The sequence below is a fragment of the Mustela nigripes genome, chromosome 1, assembly GCF_022355385.1.
Source record: "Mustela nigripes isolate SB6536 chromosome 1, MUSNIG.SB6536, whole genome shotgun sequence".
NCBI lineage: Eukaryota > Metazoa > Chordata > Mammalia > Carnivora > Mustelidae > Mustela > Mustela nigripes.
The window spans coordinates 205,309,393-205,327,533 of NC_081557.1; the positions used below are offsets into that span (position 1 = coordinate 205,309,393).

General features: G+C 61.1%; 1 protein-coding gene across 5 annotated transcripts in view; it reads right to left on the bottom strand.

The window, feature by feature from the left end:
- SH3TC1 (SH3 domain and tetratricopeptide repeats 1) overlaps positions 1–18,141 on the bottom strand; it is a 48,220-nt gene that overhangs the window by 27,239 nt on the left and 2,840 nt on the right. For 4 of the 5 annotated variants that reach the window (XR_009400415.1, XM_059380133.1, XM_059380149.1 and 1 more), the window contains exons 1-3: positions 6,724–6,903; positions 1,398–1,610; positions 418–492 (exon numbers count right to left, since the gene is read on the bottom strand). Coding sequence is in view for 4 of the 5 variants with exons in the window: in XM_059380133.1 (XP_059236116.1) it covers positions 418–492; positions 1,398–1,563 (241 nt within the window). In the remaining variant the exon portion in view is untranslated. Of the gene's footprint in view, positions 1–417; positions 493–1,397; positions 1,611–6,723; positions 6,904–18,141 lie in introns of those variants that run through there. The other variant, XM_059380142.1, reaches the window with a different exon arrangement.

Below are 18,141 nucleotides of genomic sequence, written 5' to 3' on the forward strand. Positions count from 1 at the left end.
GTCCTGGCCACCTCTCCCAGGGGCCCTGCCCCTCCCTTTGCACCCCCCACAGCCCGCCCACAGCACAGTGAGCTGGTTGGTCTGGTTTTCCCACACGTCCCACATGCGACCCCTCTCCAGAGTCTCGCCCCTTCATGTGGCCCAGCCTCTGGGGCAATGGACTCAGCCTTCAGGCCCCCAGTGGAAGTGCAGTCCTGGGCCCTATCTCGCAGCAAGGCCAAATCGGAACCTGGGCGCGGGACCTGGCCATCTTCATGTTAGCATCCTCCCCTCCCCCACAGTGATCCCCAGTTTGGGGGTCTGGGGACTAGACATTCCTGAACCTGCAGTGGGAAGGGGGCACACCCAGGGAGCCCACATTCACGGCTCCACCCGGACTAAACCCTGCCACACTCTGTGGTGCCCACGCAGGTCTACCTGTGGGGTAGGTGCCCATCTGGACTGGAGGGGTCCCAGAAGCCAGCCCGGAGCCACCAGGGGGAGGAGTGGCATCTGTAACAGAGCACAGTGGGGTCAAGATCAGAACAGGCAACTCTGGGCTGTGAGGGCATAATGCCCCTGGTAATCTGGAAGAAACAAGGTGTGTCCACACCAGTACAAACCCCCACCCCTCACGTCCCTGCCCCTAGGTCACAAAGGCCCAAGGAGGACACAGGGGGTGTGAGGCTCTCCCTGGCTCTAACAGACGACGCTTGGAGGCCTCTGAAAACAAACCAGTGTGTTGTGTTGCTGGGCTGGATTCGGGAACCATCTCACTGGCTAAAACCAAAGCATGAGCAGAGCTGGTACCTCCTGGAGGCTCCGTGGGGAGAGCATGTCCCCAGCTCCCAGGGGAGTCGGCCTGCACCCTTGGCCTGTGGCTCTGATTCTACCTTCCAAGCCAGAAGCCAGGCCAACGTCAAGGTCTCCAATTCGGACCCCGGGCTTACCTTCCCATCTTCAGGTTCTCACTTAACACCACCCGCAAAATCACTTTTGCTACATATTTGGGGACAGAGATGTGGACTTGCTCAGGGGATACTGTCCTGCTGTTGACCGTCTGCTGACCGTCTGCTGACCACAGACAGAAGGGGGCAGCCCAAAAGGAACCCTGGCTTTCGGGCTGACAGGGCTGTGTCTCAGCCCTTCTGAAGCTGTCACTCACCGAGGAGTCACGTGCCCTCTTGGCCTGGGGTGGGGGGGCGCCGTTCCAGAACTTTCTGGACCCTCCCCCTTTGACGTGCCGGTTTTCTGATCACTGACACACTTGTGTTCCTGGAGAAACACTATTGGGGCCCTCGTCCCTCACGGTGACTCACTGGGCACAGGCATCTGTCCCCACACACCCACTGACCGTGCAGACCCTGTGCCATTCATGGGCTGTGGGACAATGGGCAGACGGCGTGCACTATACTCACCACCTCCGACCATAGCCTTGGCCTCCTTGGGCCCTGCTCGCTCCCAGACGACGGATGCACTCATGGCCACTCTCGGGACCTTGTGGCCACCACCACCGCTGCCTCCCGAAGGTGCCGCTGTGGGCCCTCTCCCCTCCGGGGCTGGCTCCTCCACTGGGCCCTCCATGCCCGGCAGTGGCCTTAGCACCGGGGGCTCCGCATGCTCCCTGGCCGCTGAGGGAAGAGGAAAGGGTGCTGGTCAGCAGGGAGTCCTCCCCGGGAACACAGGCAGGTGCCCGAGAACACTGCCACAAGGGCTGGGGTCAGGAGGAGAGATGCCCTCCCCTTCGCCGGGCCGCCCTCTGCACATCTGTCAGAGCTCTGCCGTGAGTCTGTTGCTGCTTCTCCAGCAACGATGAGCCCCCGCCTCAGGCTATCTCTGAGACACGGGCCAGTGTGGCCCAGGTGCAGTGGCTGGGAGCCATGCAGGCCGGTCACCCACGAACCCCAGGAAGCAGCTCAGAGCCTGACTTGTTACGGCTGCTCAAACATTCCCACCAATGCAGGACAGACATGGGAACCGAGCAGAAGTCCTCGGGGGACACCCAGGTGCCTCGGACAGGAGCAGGCCCACCACACGTCCCGTCCTGCTCCGGCCGGAACAGATACCCCCCACCCCCGGAGACTCCCACCTAGTTCCGCTTCCCACAAGCCCCAGTTCTGCTGTGATCTGGTCTCGGGTTCCCAGGAGGTCCCGTTGCTCCCTATAACACCATCCCCGGGGTTCAGCTGGCTCAAGAGGGCTCTGCCTCACCCACCGGAAGAGGCCTGGGCTCCAGAAGGGCCCCGGAACACTGTCCCATGCCACGGGTCAGGAAGGAAGGGCCGTCCAGGGAGGGAAGGAAGCAGGAGGCGGACGGCAGTGAAGAAGGAAGTGGCCGAGGCAGAATGAGGCAGAACGGGCAATGGCTCCCCACTCCAGGGTGCCCTCGCCACCCCCACCCCCCGCCCACTGCCAAGAGAGCGGTCATTATGCCTCACTCCTTCCTGGGGTCAGAGATGAGAGGCTGTTACAGATACACAGACTGTGCTCCTGGGTTGGGGCTTTGTCACCAATCAGGACACAGGACACTAAATCCCCTTTCAGATGGGACACGTGGGGGCGGGGGTGGAGGCAAAGTTGGCAAGAGGGGGGCCAGGGCTGGGGAAGGCAGGGGCAGACCTCCCGCTGCAGCCACAGAGACAGGAGAAGCCTCGAGGACAGAGAAGACAAGGGATGGTCCTGTTGGCTTGCCCAGAACATTGCCAAGAGTACAGCTAGATCTCACAAGCAAGGGAACCCCCTCATTGTGGGCCCCCCAAGCCCTGATACTGAGCTCTCAGATTTCAAACCAAACCCAGGACAGCCCGGCAGGGATTCCCTCTGCACGGAGCACCCGGGGACAGGAAGGCACCCTCCGGTCCCCTCTCCAGGGACAACAATGCCAACCCAGAAGCAAATCAGGCTTCCTCCTGGCCACCCCCCATCCTGGTGGATGGTGGGGAGCCGGACCCCCAAGATGGGCACAGTTCAAGACAGAGCCTGGACAGCCCCCACCAGGCCTTGGTCCTGTTCCCACCTCCCTCCAGACCTCCCCCAAGAACTGGACATGGACCAGGTCCCCAGAGAGCCTCAGACACAGGGGTTCGTCACCTCCTGTATGTGCCATTGCTAGTCCAGGGCGAGTTCTGTGATGGGCAACACTGGAGGAGAGGGGAGGGGGCTGGGCAGTCAGCAAGGCCCCTGGGGGCCATGGAGACCATGTGCAGAGGGCCTGACAGGTGGCCATCCTCACTGCCACAAGAATGGGGGTGGGGGTGGGGTGGGCAGAGCCAGCCAGAGACCCGAGGTCACCTTGGCTCCGACTGTTCCAAGGGCTCAGAATTGACCAAGCAAAGCACGGGTGGCCCAAGCAGCCACATAGCTGGGCAGCTGCAGAGCAACAATGGGTTCCCAGACCCCCAGACTCCCAATCCTTTGATCCCAGGGGAGCCAGCCAATCCCTCCTGCCGTCTGCTCCTCCCAAGCTGGACAGGACACACAGGGTCAGTAGCGAGGCCCCCTGCCCACCCTCCTTCCTGGTCCTTGGGGATTTGAGGTCAGAGGTCCCGTGGGAGCCACTGCCTGGCACCAGACACACCCAGTCCAGTCACCGGTGTCCTCCCGTCCCAAAAGCCTCTGTGCACCAGACCCCAGCAGGAGTCCCAGGGGCACCACTCAGCCCTTGAGTTCACCTCCTGGGTTCCCTGGACAGGACCTGGGGGAGCCTCAACCCACAGGGGCTTTGCTCAGTCGGTAGCCCCTTGCAGCCTCCCCTAAGTGTTTAGAATCATCACTGCTAGGGCTTGGCAAGGCCGGCCTTTCAGCCCATCACAACCCAGGATCACTTCTACAATCCAAATGAAAAAGACAAGAAGAGACAGAAAAGTTGGAGTGGCCCTGGGAGCTGCAAAAGCAGGACACCCCATGCTTCTAACCGAACTAATCTGGTGCCCCTCCCACGGCCTTGGTCCCAAACAGCCCCTCATTGCAGAGAAACTGGGGTGAAGCAGGCTGTCCAGACCCCTAGCAGCCCGAGGCCTCCAAGGCTTACAGAAGCCATGCCTCCAACAGTCCCTACCCCTACCCCCAACAGGACCTGAGTCTGATCTGGAACCCCCTCTGAGGGATGGGGCACAGCGTGGGGGGTGGGGAGAAGGCAGCACCTGACCACCGGGAGCACTCAGGGGATCCCACACACAGCTTGGCCAGCAGCTCCTCTCCAACGGAGCTGCTTGGCCCAGGGAGCAGCGGGCAAGGCGGCTGCTCCCTGTTCCAGGGGAAGAAGGCCTGTCGGAACCGCAGATGCCCAGAACCTTCTTCACATAGCATTGTCAAAGGGCTTACATGTCACTCTGGCCCTGGCACCCCACACGCCCTGGTCCCTGGGTTGTCTCCATGTTCCTAAAGCACTGAAGACCCCCACCACCTTTCGGGACACAGCTCTGTGTGCTGGCCGCCCTCCCCGGACCCCAGGAGAGCCCAACCTGGTGGTGCTTTCCCTCCTGGCTTCACCCACTGGGATCCCGGACCTCGCGGCTCTTGCACATAGCCAGCCACAGTCAGGAGTCGGGGCCAGGACGCACAAGGGCTGGGAGGCCAGCCTGCCCTCTCTCTTCTCTTCCCTTCCGAAGCCCACACAGGGCATTTGAGCTTCCCACCCTGCCAGGCCACATCCCCCCAGCAGCTAGCCAGGCATCTCCCAGGATCCTGCCCCATCCTGTGGCAACTGCTCGTCCTGCCCGCCTCCCCCCTGGGTCAGGACTGGCCCATTAGTGCCTGAGTCCCACCTGCGGGCCTGCTCCCCACTGCCTCACAGACAGCTTCCTGAGGAAAGGGAAGGCTTCCCCGGCTCGAAGACCCTCCCACCTGCCCAGCGATGATGGGCCTGAGCAGGCCAGGCCCCAGCAACAATCTCAGTATGGGACTTCCTAGTCCCCGGCGAGATGAGGAAGTGGGCCCAATCTGTGCAGGATAGTCCCCTCCCCGCCGGTTCCTGTAACCGCCTGGCCTGGCCTCCCAGGCCCCAGGTCCTGGGACCTCAGGAGCACCGAGCTGCGTGCTCCTACAGATCTGGGAGAGCTCTCTCTGCCTCACTCTGCCTCTCCACCCCCACCAGGAGCGTGAGAGCAAACACGCCTGCCCCATGACGAGGTCGACAGACTACACTGAAGGCACTCCAGATCACAGCTGGGACTGAACATGTGTGGGTTCCACAAAGGGAGAGGCAGTACTGTTCCAGCCCTGAGCAGGTCTGGGGGCAGGGGTTCTGATTGGAGCCCTCACAGGGCTCATACAGAACCAATACCTCATGGGCCCATGGAGGCCTTGTCTACTTCACCAAGAAGCACCTCTAGGGGGTTGTCTGGTCATCCCTGGTTGGGCCTGAATGGTATCGCCGCAGATCCTGGTACCTTGGAACATGGCCTTACTTGGAAATGGGGTCTTTGCAGATCTGACTCATTAGGATGAGGTCACGCTGCACCGGTGGGGAGGGGGTCCTAATCCAGTGTCGATGTCTTGTGAGAGGAGGGACGCAGACAGACACAGGGCGGGGGGCCCACAGGACCACAGAGGCCAGATGGAGGGGTGTGGGCAGGAGCCCAGGACGCCTAGAGCCCCAGGACCCAGAAGAGGAGAGAAGGACCCTCCCCTGCAGCCAATTCCCATCACCGTGAGCCCCCCAGCGTGCCGAGCCCAGGGACACTTGTTCACCTGCGACCCCCGTGCCTTCTCTTTCTCTGCAGGGCAGTGGGGACGCAGTGCAGGTGGACCTCACCTACATAGCGCATCCTGTGAGAATCATGGGCACACAACGCACCATACATCATGCGTCCTGGTCCCCGACAGTGGCCCTGACCGTCACCGGACAGCCGCCACCCTCAGGTGCTAACTGAGCATGTCCATCTCATCTTCCTGATGACCTGTGGGCGGGGACAGCACTGTGCCCATTTCCCAGGCTCAGTGAGCTGCTCCAGGGACACAGCCTGCCAGGGGGCTCAGATGGGCTTCCAACACAGGCTGGAGGGCCTGCCCTCACCCTGCAGGCACCCCGCCTTGGCCCCACCTGGCCTCCCACCAGGAGTTCAGCCATAGCTCCCAGCACCAGCCAGTTCCACCTACTCCCTGCAATGCTGCTTTGCCACAGACAGAGCTGGCCAGTGGCAGGGGCAGGGTGGGGGGGGGCGCTGGAAGCCAAGAGAGGGTCTCAGTGGTGTTCTGGGAGCACGTACACAGCACAGGACCTGGCATGACAAGTCCTGGGTCCATATCCTCCCCCACACCCATCTGGTTGGTGCCCCTGCATCCCCACAGCAGACGGAAAAGAGGCCCTGGGGTGGTGACCTCAGACCGGCCAGGTCAGAGCTGCAGAGCTGCCCTGGGATGTCTCGTGCTGTCCGTTGGGGTGTCTGCCCCATGTGGCAACCTCCTCAAGGTGGGGGCCCACTCCCTTCTTGCTGGCTAGGCTCTGCGCCTCATCCAGACCCTGGCACGCGCTGAGTGCCCACGGGAAGGGGGGATGTCAAGCCAGATCACAGAAGCAAGGGGCTCTGTCGGCTGGCTACGGTCTCCTCCCAGGCACCCACAGCCTTCCGGACTCCCCAGACTTCAGCTCTGCTCCCCACCATCCCAAGAAGCAGAAGAGTCTTCAAGAAAGTGAAAGTGGAAGGCTAGTCTTCGAACCCCCCTTGTGCAGCAGCCCCCAGCTCCACGGACCATGCCTGCCCAGACCATCCTCGTCCCACCTGCCCCAGCGCCCCCTGGTACCTGCTTCCCACTCCCCAGAGGCAGCTCCCGGCTGGGTGGGAGGTAGCAGGATGGCAAGCCCCCGGGGGGCCGCTCCCGGCTCCTGGCTGGCTGGCCCTGCGGGCTGTCTCTGGCGGCCAGGACAGGCGGCGGCCGCCCACGGCCCGGCTGGCTGCGCAGCGGCCACCACCACCCCCTGCTTCCTGCCACACTTCCTCCCTGCACCGCACCGCAGCTGGGGCTGGTGGTGAGAGGCAGGCCCAGGGCGCCTCCTGCGGATCCTGAGCTCCTCCCTGGACTGGCTCCAGGCCTCGTCCCACCCACCGCCCAGCCCCCACCAGCTAGGAGACAGAGGCCAGGGAACACCCCGGCTCCTGCCCCAGTCCCCAGGATTGGGGAAGTGCCCAGCTGCCCGCCCCATGGCCCAGCCACCCTCAGCTCTACTCTGTTCCTCTTCCACTCGGTGCACACACATACGACACACGGGCACACACACACACACAACACAACTCATGCACGACACACGTGTATACACATTCACGACACACAACACATGTGTGCACACATGCCACACATAGCATTGCTAAGTGATACGCATATACACATGTGTGTGACATGGGACTTGTGTGCACACGCAACATTCATACCTGACACATGTACTACATACACGATACAACACGTGTGCACACACAAAGATGCCCACATGCACGCACACTTGCACACACACACCAAACATGTGCGCGCACACACAGACACATGTGCACCCCCTTCCCTTGTCCAGGTGTTGCCCCCGCCTACTGGCCCACCAGGGACAGAAGCCTCTCAGATCACAGACTCCCACCACCACCACCACCACCCCACCCCGCTTTGCTGACCTCCCACTGGGCCTGGGACCCCCTCCCCCCCCCCACGCCGGGGCTCTGGGCTCCAGGGAGTTGGGACAAGCAGGAAATGAACTGCGGGCAGCCTCACACCCTCCCTGAGGCAGGGGCCCAGCTCCGACCCAGCTCCAGGGATCGGGAGCAGGACAGTGACCTCCTCCTCCATCCTGTGTGAGACAGACCAGGCATACACACACAGCCTGGATTAACACCAGGAAAAATCTCTAATTCTAATTCAGGTGACTGCTTTGCAGACATGAAACCGAGGTCAGAGAGGTCGTGGGAAATGCCCAAGGCCAGTGATGACTAGAAGGGCCCAGAACCAAGTCTGACAGACACTGAGCCCTCAGGCCAGGGTACTAAGGGTGCCACCACTGACACATGGGTGATGCCTCTTTGTCAGGGTGGAGGGGCTGCTGTGCACACTTGGGACCCAGCTGCATCTCTGGTCTCGCCCACTAGATGCCAGTCTGCCCCAGGCCACCCCCCAGACCCCACCCATGACAACCAGACACCCCTCCAGGTAAAAGTCACCAGGAATGATGCGGGGCCAAACACTGCTCCAGGCTGAGCTGCCTCCAGGTGACACAACGCTGCCCATCCTGGGGTCATGCGCTGCTGCCCCAAAGTCCTGAAGTCCCCTCCCTCCCCACAGGGCTGGAGCCCAGGCATTTCACTGGGCAGAGTGGGCCATGGAGGCCAAGAGCAGGCAAGCCACTCACCTCGGGGGTGGGACAGCAGGTCACCCGCAGAGCCAGGCCTAACACCTGAGCCCCCAGCACACCCAGCCCGGCCAGGTCCCACTGCATGGAGACCACACAGAGGGATGGGGAGGACTTTTTCACCGACCCCATAACGGTGAGCTGACTAACAGGGCCAATCGGAAGCTACCCAGTGGGTTCCAGAGACCGGGGACGGCAGCTCCCACTGGCAGCTCCTCCTTTCCACTGGGAGGTATGGCCACTCAAAGCTGGGCTGTCCCCTCCATGGAGTGGGAGCAGTTGTCTCTCTGAAGGACAGCAGTGACCATCATTGTGACAATGCCCTGAGGCGACCAGGACAAACCTCCCCGGACTGGGAGCCTTAAAGTCACCCAGGCCTAATCCCTCCCAGTCTGGAGGCCAGAATTCTAAACCAAGATGCAGGCCAGGCAGTGCTTCCTCTGGGTGTTCTGGGAGGGTCCTTCCCGCCTCTTCCAGCCTCCAGGGCCCCAGGGCACTCCTGGGCTCCTGGCCACATCACTCCGTCTCCCGCATCAGCAGCCAGCCACCTTCCCTGTGGCTTTTCTCCTTCGTATTCTATCTGGGGCCCACATCGTCTCAAGACCCTTACCTTAATTATATCCACAGAGACCCTTTTCCCAAACAAGATCATGTCTAGAGGTTCCCATGGATACAACTGTGGGGCCACCATCCCGCCCCGTACTCCCAGATGCCAATGGGCACAGGAAGTGGGTGGAGGACAGGGCGGCTTGTGAATGCTGCTGTCCACCTGCCTGCCCACCCATCACGGCTCCCCTCGGCCTCAGCGACCTGCTGGCCTTCAGGAGGCCCTGTTCTCCTGCCCACCTTTAGGGTCCGGGGCGGGGGCAAATGAGGTCCAGGTACCCTGTCCTGAAGCTCCTCTGGAGGGGTAAGTCCTCATCACCCCTTCCGGGAAGACACCTGCCTCTCCCTCTCCCCTCTCCTCTCCAGTCCTGTTCTGCCTCCAGCCTTGTGCAGCCCGCTCCCTGAGCCTCTGTCTTCACAGCCATGGAAACAGTGATGCCCTACCCCTCGCAAGGACCAGAAGTTGGATTTCTTGCATGTTCTCTGGAGGGTGGGTGCTTCCCCGCTGGGGGCATTCTCCTGGGCGAGCCTGCCTCCTCTCTCCAGACACAGGTGCCCCGGGCCCCCTTGTCACTGGCACCTGGGACCTGCAGATGGGCCCACAGCCTCCCCCAGCCCCCGATTCCACCACCCTCTGGGCAGCTCACTGGAGGGAAGAGCTCAGGCTGCAGCATGGGGTGGGAGGTGGGCACCTGCGTCCAGGCACAGCACCTTGCCGGACAGCTTTGCTGTGCTGGCCACAGGACCTTGGGGTTTTGGTTTCTCAGCCCTGGGGCGGGGCAGGACCCGGGGGGCCATAGGCGGAAGCTGGACAAGGGCACCTCTCCAACCCACTGCAGGAGGGAGGAGCCCCTGCTCCTCTCAGCCTCCGTCCCTTATCTGTGAGCTGGGACCTTCAGCCCACGTTCAGAATCCCACAATGTGCAAAACACGAGATGCCTGGCTTCTTCTCTGTTTTTCTGGAAATTATACTGAAAGAAGTCCCAGATGAGCTCCACATCCATAAAAGGGCCTGGACACATTTCCTCTCTTGGCCATTGTCCCCTGCTGGGGGCCCAGGACCCTGTATCCTGTTTGTCTCCACAGCTGTGCTCTTGGCCGCAGGCCGGGGGTAGTTTCCAAGGGCTTCCCCAACTGTGCCCAGCACTGACTCTGCACATCGCACCCCAAATCCACACAGCACACCCCAAGTCAGGGTCTTGACTCTGCACTGTGCACCCAATTCCAGGGCATACCCACATTCTGCAAGTGTACCCCAAGAGCCTTCTGGAGGAAGAACATGTGCTTTCTAGGCCACGGGACTTTCCAAACCAGGGTCCCCACTACAGGGTAGGCATGGGGCAGGCCCGCACAGCCTGGTCCTAAGTCCCTCTAGGAAAGCCCATCACTCCCTGGGCCTCACTCTGCCCCGTGCAGACGGCGGAATCAGGTTTGGAGGACTCTGAGTGCCTCCCAACACCTGCAACACCTCTGGGGCCTGGCACAACTGTTGTAATAAATTCCAATCGTCACTTGCCAAGGAGATGCTGGATCCAGGGGTTACAGCCCTCCCAGTGTGAGTCTTACCGCCATCCGCTGGACCGAGGCAGATGGGTATGGAGGCGGCCACTGTCCAGGGTCACCCGCCGAGGGCAATGCCAGCAGCTGGGGTCTCAGGTCCACCCCCCCACCCCGCGGCACCTGCACACAGCTGGGGTCTCAGGTTCTCCTGGCGCCAGAGGAGATGCCCCGAGTCTCTAAGGCCTGAGACAAGCAGCGTGAGAAACCACAGCCCAATTCCCAGGAGCTCTGGTGAGCAAGTCCCATCCGAGTCTGGAGTATTCGCTGTAATCAGATCCTTGTGTCTTCCAGCACCAAACCCTGATTTTAATTCTCTTCAGGCAGCAATTCAGAGAGAGAGAGAACTCGCCTTGGTCTCTTTCCCATCACAGGGATGGGTGACGTCTCACTGAACTGTAGGGTGTGCGGGCACGTGTGGGTGCTGCCCGGCTGTCCACAGCCTCAGCGTCTCCAGAGCTCTCCGCTCATGCCCTCCTCCTCGGCAGCCTCTCCGTCCCCCTGAGGGCGCTGCAGAGGAAGCCACCAAATCACCCCAGGGAGGCTCTTTCCCTGGCCAAGGAACAGGCACCTTTGGGGAAGAGGGATGGCTTCCCAGGACAAAGGCAAGAGACACATTTTCTAGCCAGTGTGGACACCGCGGGCATGCCTACCACCACAGGGAAAGCACGTGTGTCTGCGGAGGCCCAGGGACTGATGGCGGCTGCATGCCCCAAGCTAGAGCCCAGGGCAGGAGGCTGGCCTGGCCACCTCCTCCCTGCAGCCTCAGGGCGTCACGCACGGAAACGGAGGTTTGGAGAGCCACACCGACAAGGATCCCCTGGCAAGGCCTCCTCAAGGGGGGACCCGGCACTCTGCGCTCCCTTAAACCCACACTGCCACTCTGGGTCCCTGTCTCCTCAGCATCTTTTGCATGGAAGACGGTTAAAGGCTTCCTTCAAGATGAATGCGCCCCAGGAAGCACTGGAAAGTCCCCAAACTGGTTCTGAGTCCCCCCCTTGGGAAAGTCTGCACCTCGGGAGGGGTACAGCCCTGAAGCCCTCAGCCAAGCCTTCTGCAGGATCTTCTAGGGCATTCTCCGAGTGTTCATAGGGGCCCCTCCTTCTCCCTAAATCTAGTCCTTGACAGGCAGACATTCTCCTCCTCAGAGTCCTGAGGCAACTCCTGCCAGAAACTAGGACCACAGACATGGATCCAGACCCCGGCTCAGACTCTGGACACCAGCTCAGACCCTGACCTCAGCTTGGACCCTGGACCCCAGCTTGGACCCTGACCCTGGCTCAAACCCAGACCCCGGCTCAGACCCTGGATCCTGGCTCAGACCTTGGCTCAGACCCTGGCCTCTGCTCAGACCCGGGGCCCTAGACACTGGTTCAGACCCATACCTTGGCTCAGAACCAGGCCACAGCTGAGACTCTGCTCCCGGCTCAGATCCAGACCTGGACCCCAGCTCAGACCCAGACCCCAGCTGAGACCCTGGCCCTGGCTTGGACCTGGACCCCAGCTCGGATCCAGACCCTGGCTCGGACCCTCACCCCAGTCACTGGCTCAGACCCATACCTTAGATGAGACCCTGACCCCAGCTTGGACCCCGACCCTGGCTCAGACCTGGACACCAGCTCAGACCTGGACGCCAACTCAGTAGGGACAGAGCCCTAGGATGAGATGCAGGGGCCAGATGTAGGGGCTGAGAAATACCTTCCTCCCTCTGCTTATTTTTATTGTTTACGTCAAGGGGGAGGTAGCAAGCAGTGGAGACAAATGAAGACAAAAGGCACTTCTGAACTTGTCGTGTCCTCTTAAAGCACCCCTGATTCTCTGTGACAACCCAGGCATCCCTGACACCCAGCTGGGATCCCCCAACGGCCTCCCTGGCACATGGCTCAGGCTCCTCCTGGTCCCACACCTTGAGATAGCTCTGCTCTCTGGGGTTCGGACCTCTCCCCACCACCCACGATCTTGGTTCCATTGTCTGAGCTCTGCCTTCCAGGTCCCCACCCATGCAGGACTTGCAGACAAGTTGAGGAGACAGACCTGGAAACAGACTGGGATGATGTAGCTCGATCCTTGCAGTGGCAAAGGGAAGCCTGGGATGGAAAGGAGAGGAGGATGAAATCAAGGAAGGCTTCCTGGAGGTGGACGCCTCTGGGCCAAGTCTCAGAGGAAGAGGACCTAGACAAAGAGGGGGTGTAAAGGTCTTCCCAGGGTCAGGGCTGGACAGAAGAGCACGTAAACCCCACCTCCACCTAGATAATCCTGCTCCACCATGGAAGCTGGAGGGGCTGGGTCACACTCTTGCCCTAAGGGTTAATCCACAACAGGCCAGATCTCTGACTCTCAGGAATGTGCAGACCCTCAGGGTGGGGGGCGGGGTGGGCTATGTGACTACTCCCCACTCACCTGGGGCCCTGGGCAGTAGAAACAAGCCAAGCGAGGGCCACACGGGCAAGTGTAGAGCCCAGTGGCTACGCTTTCTGTAAAGGGCTGTTGGGTGGGTCCCGGATACCTTGAACAGACAAGGCCAAGGAGGCAGCAGTCCCCAAAACGATCAACAAGCAGGGGCTCGGTGTGTTGATAAAATCTTATTGACAAACCCAGGCTGGGTTCAGCCCTCTAGTGGGTCCTGCTCTAGAGAATGGGTGGGGTGGGGATTTGTGGGAAGCATCTCAGGATTCACCCACCAAAGCAGGAGGGAGTCAGCTCAAAGGCATTCCCTGCTGCAAAGGGACTGGGATATACAGAGGTTCAGGCAGAGGAGGTGGAGGCCAGCCCTGGTGCCAGGGACGGGAACGGGCTTGAGGCTAGCACAGGATAGACTGCATGGAGCTGGGTCCTGCTGACCACCCTGCTTACGACAGTCACTGCACACACAGACAGCTAACTTGTCACGGATCAGCAAGACCCAGCACTTAGAGCACAGGAGATGACCACGACATAAAGATGGGTGATTGGGTAACAGGCTTACAGATGGGGAACCAAGATGCGGGAAGGGAAGGCCCTTCCCCCAGGGTTGCAGGAAAGCGGGTCCCCATGTCCACATGGTCCACGCTAAGCAACACCCCATCGTCTGTCCTGGTCTCCGGTTCCACATCTGCGAGATACCGATGTGACCCAGCCTAGTGCCGGCTCCCAGACAGGCAAACATGCAAAGAACCACCTCAGACCTTCCACGGTGCATGCGCACTTCCCTGAACCCTGCCTGGGTCTACAGAACCGGGAAGGTGGGGCTAGAGATGCCTGTCCTTAGCATGCCGGGGTCTGGGGACAGAGACAGAGGTCACCAGCCTGGGGCCTGGCACCCAGCTGCCCCAAGACACACAGAAAGGGCTAGAACAGGGGGCCGTACTCAGCGAGACTCAGCCCGTGTTTGTTATTTTTTGCCTTAGTGGCTGAAACCACCCCGAAGACAAGTAAAGCTCTAATCCCTGAGATTTCAGGAACTACACTTTGCAAAACAAAGATATTGGGACCAAACAGGCTTCTGATGACAGACGGTCACCCCGGGCCGGGGCACTGGGCTGCAGGAAGCTGTCAGCAGTTCCCAAGCTCCACCAGGACTGAAGACACCCACACCCTCGCCATGGCCCGGGTCATGGTCATCCGACCCCATCAGGACAGGCGGCGCCCTCAAGCCAGGGACCCGCTGACTCGGCGGTGCAGCAGCTCCTCCTTAGCCAGGCAGGGCCGGCCCAAGAGCTGGCCAGGTGCCCGGGCGTATCCGCCGGGCAGTCCTCCAAACTGTGCTCCTTCATCTGACCTGGCCAGAAACAGAGCCTTCAGAGGAGGGGTGTCCCTTCTCAGCATCCCCAATAAGGCACCTTGGGTCCTCAGAGGAAGCTGGTCAGAAATGCATAAAGGCTGTCTTCACGGCCCATCCGGGGAGCAAGGCCCTGGGAGCGTGTCCTCCCATCACACCGCAGGGGGGCCCTCCTCTACTATAGGGGAGTGGCCAGTCTCAGGAGCACCCGAGTTTCTCCCTTTGAGGGACAGGCACATCCAGCCCCCTGGACTGTTTGGCTGTGAGTCATGGGGTGACCCAGAGGGCGCAGCATGGAGGATATGGGGTAGAGAGGTCTCAGCCACCCCTGCTCACAGATGAAACCCCAGGGACACCCCGATCCCGCAGAACCTCAGTCCCCAGAGCACCAGCATTACTGACTCTGGGTGGGCCCCCAGGTGGAATTCTGGGCTGGAATTCTGGACATTCTCCGCAGCGCGGTCACCAGGAGGTGGATCTGGAACCAGGCTTATGCAAACATTAACCCAACCCCAGCCTCCCGGGGCACGCAAGTCCTCCCAGCCAGGACCCATCTCCCTGGAAACCAGGCCCAGGTCAAGGGAGGCAGCTGGGTGGAGGTCTGAGGTGGGAATTTCCGTAGGCCCCTTGGAAGTTCCCCTCGCGCGGTGCTGAGGCGGAGAAGGGGGACACTGTCACCCCCCAGGTCACTGAGAACATTCAGGCGGTCTGTTTGGCTGCTTCCCATTTCTCAGCTCCCCTCTTGGCAACACCTCCTCATTCCCTCCTCAGCCTGGCCTCACCCACCCATGGCCCCTCAAAACCGGCCTCGTCCACACAGCCAGTTCCCTCATGTTTCACCTCCAGCGGCCCTCTCCTCCCAGGTTCCTCAGCCCAGCTGACCTCAGCACCCCACTGCATACCTCCTCCCCCTTCCTGGTGTTCCTCTTCCTGCGCCTGCTCCTCCTCTCTGTCTACACTGGCCCTGGGAGCTCCCGCCGGTCAGGACTTCTAGAACCTCCTGTCTGCGTGCATCAGCCCAGGGTGCCGTCTATCTCAGACCTGGCGGCAGAGCTGGAGCCACAGGGCATTCCCCTGGGAGGGGAACTGGACACCTGCCCCCCCACTGCCCACAGCTCCCCCACCTTCCCCTGAGCCACAGTCACCAGAACCAGCAGCCCCCTCTTCCTGTTGACAACGGAGCCTCCAGCCTTGGCCGCATCCGCATGTCCCTCTTCCCGGTCACCTGCTCCACCAGGCTCTGACCCCCACTCCCCACAGTCTCCCTCAGCACTGCCTCCTCCCAGCCTCGCCCTGAGCACACAAGCCCACCCTCCTGCAATCCTGGAGTGTCCGGAGCCCGTGACGCTGTGACTGGGGTCCCTGTAGACACCGTCACCTAGTTAGCACAGAGGGAGCACCTCTGCGGAGCACCTTTGGGAGCACCTGGGGGCATAGCCTTACACAAATGTGCTTAATGACAGAGACACAGGGTCAATAAAGGGGGTGGGGGCGGGCCACACCCCACAGGACACTGAACACCAGCCCGCAGGCACAGGGCCACCTGTCTAAAGGCACAAAAGGGGCAGACCCCTGAGCAACACACCTCTGATGCGGTAAGTTGGACCGATGCTGACTTTTCCAGCTGCCCACTCTCCAGGTGCTGGCCTTCTTCCCAGCTCTCCGGGGAGGCTGCCGGGCCGGAGGGAAGCACTCAGGCCTGGAGCCGGGCACGGCTGCCAGTGAGCTTCCTAGCCTTGGCTGGTGAGACCTGGAGCACCTGGGAAGGCGCCTGGCAGGACTGGGACACAGCACTCTTGCCCTCTGACCCACATGGGAGAGGTAGGGTCAGGGTCTCCTTCTCCTCCCCGCGGCCCCCTGCCCCGTGGGCTCTTCCCTGCTGCCCCTTGCCCGCGGACATCCCACCTGCAACCTTCCCATGCCAGCTGCCCAGCTGCGAGGATTCACAGGCCGAGACACTGCTCTGGCAGCAGCCCGGGGTGCCAGCCCTGGGGTCCCCCTCACTCACTGTGGGATGGGCATGTCCTCCACTCCCTCTCCCTAGCAGAGCCCTCCTGCATTCACAGAGGGCAGCTCTGCTGTCCAGCCACCCCGCATGCCCGCCCTGTGAATTCCCACGCTGGCCACGTGCTACCATGCAGGGGTACTGAAGGGCAAAATTTCAAGGGCTCTAGCCTCTCCTGGCGTGCAGAGGGGGGTCGCACAAAGTAGAGCACTACTGTCACTGCTGCTCAATGAGGGCAGGAGTGGGGGACTAGCCACATTGCCCATCCTGAATTTACCAGCCCCGCGCACTGGGGCAAGCACACGTCAGACGGCCCTGCCCCCAGAGCGCTCAGCCTACAGGTAACCACAGCCCATAAAATGGATGGAAACCAGACAGCACCAGAGAGCCAGGGGCCACCAGACAACCGGGATCCTGCCTGGAGACAGCTGGGAAGACTGCCTGGAGGAGGGGGCTCTGAGCTGGACCCTGGCATGTGACATACACTCCCCTCGGGACTAAACACCAAGCCTGGAGCATCTTGTAGTGCCACCTTGTAGGAGGTGGGAGGGAGGGTGGGTAAGTGACAGATGGATGGATAGACCCCCACAATGATGGGACACAGAAGCCAGTGAAGAGCTCCCAGTGGCCAAAGCTAGAGGCTCAGAGCACAGAAAGAGAGTAGTATTAGGTTATAACTTGAAATACAGAAGAGACACCCAGAAGTCCGTATTAGTGTAAGTAAGCGATTGATATCTAAGTAAATGGAGGGGAGACAAATATTCCCAGCAGAAAAACTCCAGCTAACGAACGCTGCCTCTCCATCCTCCAGTGGGGAGCACAACCCCCAGCCCCAGGAGCGCCGTGAGGACCTGCAGGAAAGCCTCGTTCTCTGTGGGGCCTGACAAACACCAGCTCGGCCTGGCGATCAGGGCGACGCCAGCAGCCACTGGCCCCATCCTTGCTGTGACGTGATGAGGATGGCACGTCACCCCTACGCTCGCTCTTCCTCCCTGAGCTAAAGCCCAGCGTCAACACGAGAAAGGCATGAGACAAACACGAACTGAGTGTGGAAGGGTCGGGGAAGGCAGACGGCACGGCAGGCCAGGCAATGATGGCGTCACGCTCCTGTGGCACGTTTATCACACTCGGTGCACAACACGGACCCATCCTTATGCACCAAGGTCCACGCTTCGTGCAAGTGCGTCTGTGTTTCCCTCCTGTCTGTCCCCGGAGCATGGAGGCATCACCCCCCATCTGAATGTCCTTGTTTCTCGGGACCTTACTTTCGAGGAGCCCCAGCCAGGTCCGTTTTTGGAGCACATTCTTCCGTTGGGATCTGTCTGGTGCTTGCCCCAGCCCCCTTTCCTTCGAATTTTCAACCAACAAAACATGTCACTGATTTTGGGTCAGAGCTGGGCTGGGCCCGGGTCCCCTCCCCAACGGCATTTTTTAGCGAAATGGCCCCTGAGAAGCTAGCCCCAGTCAACGCGGCCCTACTCCGTGCCAGAGAGGACCCAGCACTCCACAGAGAAGGAGTGAGGACCCAGGATATGAAGAGGTGAAATTGTGCTCACTCTCCCCGCAGTGAGAAATGCAGAATGAGCCCCAGGAGCCTCCGTCTCCTCCCGGGTCAGCCACACTCAGCCTCTGTCCGCACACTCGTGGTGGACTGAGGAGGGCAGGTGCAAGGGGGTGACCTGAGGGCTGCGGAGCCACCAGGGCCTAGAAAACCACATCCTTGACCTGCAGCCCCGCCTCCTGAGCCCGGGACCGCCCACTACAAGGGGTCCCAGCTCCTCTTAATAGCAGCACCTGGAAAACACCCAGCTGTCACCTGGGGGTGGGGGTGCCCGCTGGCCGGCTGCACAAAAGGCTGAGTAGGGGAAGTGCGGGCGTTATGCAGGCAGTGAACCGGTCACGGGAACAGTG